Genomic DNA, 7,713 nt, shown 5'->3' with positions numbered 1-7,713 from the left:
TGATGAGATGTTGTTTGTTGTGTAATTATACTTCTGTAATAATACACAGGTTTATAATCATCCCAAATGAGACGTGTTAAATGACAAATATTGTAAAGCTACATACACAGAATGTGTTCTGTAATGAAACCCCTCCCTGAGGAGCAGTGGGCAGCCATGGTGTAGCACCCAGTCAGGATCAATAAGTATTAGGGACTGATCAACATCCCACAATGATAGACCAGGTGAGCCTGTTTCCTCAACCACTAGACCTCCACTGCCTAGCACGCTCAGAGGCACACGCACACGGGTTTATCATAATGTCAGTGTTATGTTATGTTATGATATACAAAGCTCACTAAACAATAAACTATACTGGGATCATGATAACGAGGCAATATTTTTTGGAAAGGGAAAAAAGACACTTAAATGATAAATGATTATGCTTTTATTTGATGTTTTTCTTTTCAACTTTAACAATCCAAAAAGTTTGCAGCAATGATCAGTTCCATGCTGATCTCTGGAGAGACGGGGAAGTTGGGTACCTCTGTGGAGCTGTTGGTGTGCTGGGCCTTGTAGGTGAAATACTCACAGACCTTCGACAGGACTTGAGAGGGAATCTCCCTGAACTTTATCTCGTTGGTTTCATTCTCAGCAATTTGTCCTGCATATGAAGTCACAGAAGGTCAAACATCCCAAATGATATCCAGACCCATTGTTACTTCTAATCTGTGTGTGCTTTGCAATAAAATACAACACCTGTGACTCTGGACAGATTGAACATTAGTAGATACAACATTGTCTAATGTTTACACTCATTAATAAAAAGATTCCTTAGAAAAAGTCTTCAAGACATCAGAAAAGCTCTGTTTAGTGCTGTTTCCTTACCTGGCCCACTCAACATGGCTTTGATTGTCCCTGATACCAGGGCGTGTTCTCTTTTCACAATGAATTCATGGTCGTCTGAGGAAATCAGCTTCACATACATAGAATCTGGTCCTTCACAGGCTCTCTCTTCACCGTCTGACAGTGAGGACAAATACACGCCGTTAAATCAAATAGTTATAACATCACCTGCAACATGATCAACTGTTCAAAGAAGATAAAATGTATAAAAGACTTTTAGTAGGAGGATGGTGTCAGCATTAAATGTGTTTTATTATCTGCTACTTCTGCTTAGGAACAGTTTCATTACGTCCTGCATATCAGATTAAAAAACCACATGTTGGATGTAGTGATTCCATCTGTTAAGGTTTAGTCTGTAATCCTGTTCAGAAACACTTTGTTATTCTGGGTGAAATGTTCCTTTCATTCTGAGAGTAGTCAATACATTATGGAGAGGATTTATTAAAGAATAGCAGCTAAAGTAAAGTAAAACCATGTGTCAACGTCACTACGTACGCTGATAAACGGTGCAAACCTCAGGCAATCAGGAATGCAAACATGAAACATAGCGTGCACAATGCATTTAGCATGTTTTTTTCCTCTTATTAATATGCAATGTGGGCGGATCAGCTGTGGGCCGCAAAATATTGGAGGAGGAAATGCAAATCCATAATTCAGAGTGAGAATTCACATTTATCAAACCTGGAGCTGTTTGCCTGTTATTATGCATACATTTAGTACCTCCCAAAGGCTCCAGTTAACATTTCTGGTATCAAAAATAATTGATAAAACAATAACTGAAATAAAACTATAGTCTACATTACAAGTAAGTACATAATTATCATAGAATGGTCATTCATATATCATGGCAGCTTGTGTTAGAAAAAAGATGAAGCACACTTTATTAGGCTCAATATAATATTCATAATACTGTGGCTGATCAGTTTCATCTAAATATCAATGTACAAGGTGAAAAATGTTATTAGATTATTGACACACTCACCCATCATGTATTCAAATTCCTTAAAGTTCTGGAAGAAAACAGGGAAACAAAATTGAATATCAATATGTAAATTTAAAATGTAATCAGAATACTATATTATAAGTTAATGTTATGTCAGAAATGATCAATAATTACGAGTACAGATTAATGAAAGCAGTTTACCTTTCACATTTTAATAAAATAAAATAAAAATCACTTTTCAATGAAAATCCCTCAAAACAAAAAAGATTAACTTTAAGCATATTTTCTAATAAAAGATAATACACATTAAAATATATTAGATAAAATGAGTCATTAAAGTTGACATTATTATTATTAGAAACTCACTTTGGTCTCAAACGTTGCTCACTGGTGACATCTGCTGGTTAATCGATATTATTAAAGCTTTAGTCTGACGGTGCACGAGGAGATTCTGCAGCTTTCATTTTAGCCTGAGTTGCCCTGACAACCTGTCAACATTGAGCTTCCATTTTTGCCTGAGTTGCCCTGACAACCTGTCAACGCTGATCTGATCGAAGCTGTCTTTTGTGATTAAATGTGTGTCATATTATCATAAGAAGATTAGATGTATTAATTTAAATAATGCTAGAAATTGGGGAACTGTAAATGAAATGTTAGGAAGAAATAAAAAAAATATGAAAAATATGTTTATGGAATCAAATCCTTTTTAACAATTTACAGATCGGAATTAATCTGATGTTGATTATAGAAACTAAAAGCCAGAATTACAGACTACACTTTAGATGTTATTTGTGGTGTTTAGTCATACGAGTTTTTTAATAACTTTTCAACTTTTTAAACTATTTAACTTTTTAATTACTAGTACAGTGCCCGTCACAAGTATGTATTCATGTAGGAGCATAAGTAGAGTTGTCAATTATGGCCAAATGAGTATGTGTTTGAAGGTTGGATGTACATAGTGTACATACGCTGTACTCTGTAGTGTTATAAAGGGGTTTATTTGCAGGTGCAAACTAAAATAGCGTGTGCGATTTCCCTGGTTTAATTTTATGGAACATGTGCATGATAAATGTGTTTGTTGTTTTTTTATACTCATTTTTATATTTTTTTTTTGTTTGATGTATTTTTCTGTAATGTATGTTTTTGGAGTCATTATGTGTATTTCTGTATCTTTCTGTTGTCTTTTTGTGCATTTTTTGTATAATTATTGTTTTTTGTTGCCATTGTAGGGATTCTGGAATCATTTTGTATCTTTTTTAGTGTAGTTTTGTGCATTTCTATTATTATTTTGTGTATTTTTGTATAAATATTTAGTTTTATGTATTTTGAGTCATTTTCATATTTTCAACACGTTTGTTGTTGTTTGGTGTAGTTTTCTGTAATGTATGTTTTTTGGAGTAATTGTGTGTGTTTTTGGAGCTTTTTTGTATATTTTTATGCATTTCTATTGTCATTTTGTGTACTTTTTGCATAAATATTGTGTAGTTTTTTGTTTTATTTTACTTATTTAGTATATTTTTATTATACTGTAAATACTGTGTGTGTGTGTGTGTGTCTACATCCATCTCCTCCATGCACGCGCATCAGCTGTGTGTGTATGTACATCCATCTACTTCGTGCACGCGCATCAGCCATGTCTGTGTGTGTGTCTACATCCATCTCCTCCATGCACGCGCATCAGCTGTGTGTGTGTGTACATCCATCTACTCCGTGCACGCGCATCAGCCGTGTGTTGTTCAGTTGTCTTTTTGTGTATTTTTTGTATAATTGTTTTTGGTTGCCATTATAGTGTGATTGTGGAGTAATTGTGTGTGCTTTTTGTATATATATTGTTTTTTGTTTTATTTTACTCATTTAGTATATTTTTATTATAAATAAATAAATAAATACCGTGTGTGTGTTCCCATGAAATTTTTGAGATGCTGATAACTCCATAGACATTGTAGCGCCAATCAGAAAAGTAACAAAACTGCGCAAAACAAAACGTAAAGCTCCAAACTACATGAGTGAGTAAGTAAATTAAAGTATTACGTACAATTCGGCTGTCTTTTTTTAAAAACTCTTACCTCGTCGGAGAGATATTCGCTCCACACACACACACGCACGCGCACGCACACACACACGCACACACGCACGCACGCACGCACACACACACACGCACACAGACCTTCTTTGCTTTTACAGCTAGATTTAGCTAACAGGCCTATACATCCACCTATAATCAAGGTCTTGGTGCCACCATTGGTTATAATCTGTTTATAATACCATGTTAAAGCAAATAGATGTTGTCAGGTCTCATCCAACGTTTTTATATTTTAGTATTTTAAGTTGTATTGAAGTTTTAAGTTGTTCTTTGTCCTTAAAGCTGCCCATGTAGCATGTTGTCACAGCAGCACAGCCTCATGCATGGGTTGAGAAGACATTTAGAGGTTCTAGTATTTGTCTTGACATTCGAGATAAAATGCTTTTATTGTATTAAAACAGTGTTTATATATGCAAGTTTGGTCGTGGGGGTAGATAAAGACTTTTACTATTTTGTGTATTTTGGATTTATTGCTCAGGTTAAATTTAAAAATCAAATACATAAACAAAAAACATTGGTGTGTTATAACAGCCTGAGGGCTATAACTAATCAATGATTGTGTTTTTACTAGTTGTTATATTGTGTAATTAGTTGTGATGTAATGCAGTTTGGTTCTTTACTCCACTCTATCTTCTAGACTGTTATCACTGGGTAGAATACTCACCACCCAAAGATGCAACATACTGTTTAGCCTGCAGACATTTTTCACTTCCTAATTCTCCAAGGACAGTTTTCAAATCATCACATTCAGCTGATATGATGACTTCCTCTGATGCTCATTAGTGAGCCAATACAAACCTGCTCAATGATCACCTGATATGAATGTATATTTGTGTATGTTTTATAAAAAAGTGATGTATATAGCTCAGCAATCAGAATTACTTGTGTTAACTTTTATTGTTCTTAATAAACTGATTTAATTCAGTAAACTTTATGTACGTCTGCCATATGTTGCCACCTCTAAAACATTCCTGCCCCCCTCTTTCCACCCCATTGATTTTTTTCTAGCTCCGCCCCTGTGTGTCACTAAAGGATTTAGGGAAGCAACTGGATCACTGACATTCTGTCAATCAGTATTTCACGGCCCTTGAACCACATCAGGTTCTTTCTCCGCCCCTAATAAGCCCACTAAGGGTTATTGAAAAAGAACAAATAAAACTAAAATAAATGTACTTCATATGGAGATTAAAACAGCAAAGCTTTTATTATGAAGGTGTTTATTTGCATAGGAACATATATTCTGTAACCTACATGCACAGAAATCAAGACCACTTAGTGTTCCATTGTGCACGTGCACTTCAATAACATAAAGAGTTTTAGTTTACCTGTAAAATTAATGCAGATATTTAAAAAAAAACATGAATAACAAAGTATTCTTTCATGTGAAGTCAGAGGAATACAAATAAAAATAGGCATAAATGACTAAAATTTGAATCCTCACATGTGACCAGTGTTAGTTTGACAGCAAATTATTTAGTCACAGTCTTTTGACTAAAATGCAACTTTTATTCTAAATGTAGTCATCAGGTCTATTTTAGATTTAGTCTAGTTTTAGCTCACTACATGACATTAACATACATTTGAATTTAGTCGACTAAAAGATACATAAGTCTTTGTGCATTTTTAAAGGTTAAAATAACCATTGATCACTTAGAAAAATGTGGTTGACGAAAACTAAGACAAAAATGTGTCGTCAACCAAATGAATAGTATACGTGGACTAAACACCAGAGATGTGATGAGAAACACGCACTCACATCCAAAGCTTTATAGATGAGCTACAGAAACAACAAGGCTTGTTTAACATGTGCCAACATCCAGCTTCATTATATCAAATCAAATCAGAAAAAAACAGGAAGTCATATTTAAACTGTGTCTAAGTCTGAACTGTGTTCTCCATTATTTCATCTTGGTTTAGTGAAACTGAAATACCAGTAATTTAAGTAAATCCTGTTGTTTTAGGGAATTTTAATTGAATAAATGATGTTTTTGTTCAGCTTCATCATCACATTTACTCCCAACAATCACATCTCATCAAAACGAGGCATCTGCATCCAGGGCCGGAGTGGGACTCATTTTCAGCCCTGGAGCTTCATACATTAGACCCGCCCACTTTAGATCAAAACATATTATTAAAATAATCATGTTATAAACTTACATGTTGAGTCTACAATAGCGTGCTGTTCTGTAAAGTCTTGTATTTCAGTGGATTGTTCTAAAACATTTCAATTTGGTGCAGGTAATAATGTAGAATTATGTAAAGATGAGTGCACATCTCCAACATTAGTCTATACAACATGTCCTTTTCAACAATAGCAGAATCTACACTTATCAATGAAGGCAATGGTTACAAACCTTTTCTACTGTAGAAACATGAAAAACCCTCAGCCCCCCATTGTGACATAATGCTAAAAAAATAAATTCATTAAAAAAGGGTAAAAAAGTGCAACTTTTTTTTAAAACAATTGGACTATTATCACATATTTTAGAACAGTAATACAGCTCTGTATTAATACATTGCAAAGAAAAAACATTTTCTATTTGTCATAACTCATTATATGTATTTATATCAGCATCACTTATAGAGAACTAGAATGGATGAACATGAGGTCTTTAGAACATGACCACTACACTAACTACATCTATATTTAATCACCTGCTTCATTTATTAAAAACAAGATGGAAAATCATATCAAATGCAAAGATAAATGTATTAAATATTCAGACAAATTGGGTTTTAAATCAGATTCTTATATTTTTTTTAAAACATAATTAAATAGGGATTCAAGGCTGATGGTGTGTATCTGTAGTTTATATGTCTATACCAGGATGTCAATGTGTTCCTGCTCCAACACGTCTGATATCCTGAAGCAGCTTTGCTAACGAGTCTCCCAGCTGTGTTGGAACAGGGACACATTAAAACCTGTTGGACCCCCGACCCTCCAGGACCAAGTTTGGACACCCCTGAAACTGACTGAGAGTACGGATGTAATGAGTCAGCAAAAAAAGTTAAGAGCTGCCAGTGGAGGATCAGTGACTTCTATAGCGTGATCATCTGAGTGTTAGAACACCTGTGTCACGGACTGAGTTTACCTCATACTGAGATCATTTATGATAATACCGCACACTACGGAAAATGAATTTTTGCTAAAAAATAATAATTCAGTTTTGTTTATTTTTGTTTTCAAAGTGAACAGATACGTGTTTTATTGGTTTATTGGATTAAGTTAAGGTTAGAGTTAGGGTTACATACACATATATACTCATAATTGATCTCAGTACGAGGTAAACTCAGTCCGTGACACCGACCCTTACAGCTCAATCATCAGACCCGCCCACTGGGAATTGTCCCAGTCCTCCTGATTAGCCACTCCAGGCCTGTCTGCATCTATAAAGAGATGAAATTAATATTTAACATAATGTACAGTATTTATTTATTTTACCTTGTCTGCACATGTTGTCAAAAGTCAACACTACAAGAAGTACAATCTTTTTAAGACAGCAATGCATGGTTTGTTATTACAATGATATAAATGTTTTTATTTCATTGACAGGTCTTCAGGCCCTGAAGTTGTCCTTATAGCTCTAAACACTGAGGACTACCAGGGCCCAGGAACCTGTCTGCAAAGGAAATCTTTATTAACAGCATTTCAAAGAAAATATTGAAATATTTCATTGATGTATCACTTCTACATTTATTTCCATTGGGTCAATTATATACTTGGTACATTTTAAATTGCATCTTTGATCTGGAAAAATCCAGCATCAATACTCACTTTGCAATTGTACACCCTGTGATTTAA

At 34.4% G+C, this 7,713-nt stretch overlaps 1 protein-coding gene across 2 annotated transcripts; it reads right to left on the bottom strand.

Annotated features, from left to right (window-relative positions):
- Positions 1–412: 412 nt before the first annotated feature.
- LOC114461068 (elongin-C-like) lies at positions 413–2,280 on the bottom strand. Of its 2 annotated transcripts, XM_028442914.1 has the most exons (4): positions 2,195–2,280; positions 1,868–1,895; positions 868–1,002; positions 413–643 (listed from the first exon to the last, which is right to left on the bottom strand). In XM_028442914.1, the coding sequence occupies exons 2-4, from the start codon at positions 1,872–1,874 to the stop codon at positions 453–455; spliced, it is 333 nt and encodes a 110-aa protein (XP_028298715.1). In that variant the 5' UTR covers positions 1,875–1,895; positions 2,195–2,280; the 3' UTR covers positions 413–452. The 2 variants fall into 2 exon arrangements, with proteins under 2 accessions (XP_028298715.1, XP_028298716.1); XM_028442915.1 differs by lacking the exon at positions 1,868–1,895 and having other exon boundaries at positions 2,195–2,263.
- Between the last annotated feature and the right edge of the window lie 5,433 nt (positions 2,281–7,713).

This window comes from Gouania willdenowi, unplaced genomic scaffold (genome assembly GCF_900634775.1).
Source record: "Gouania willdenowi unplaced genomic scaffold, fGouWil2.1 scaffold_91_arrow_ctg1, whole genome shotgun sequence".
In the NCBI taxonomy this organism is placed as follows: domain Eukaryota; kingdom Metazoa; phylum Chordata; class Actinopteri; order Blenniiformes; family Gobiesocidae; genus Gouania; species Gouania willdenowi.
This window is presented reverse-complemented; position numbering and strand designations above follow the sequence as displayed.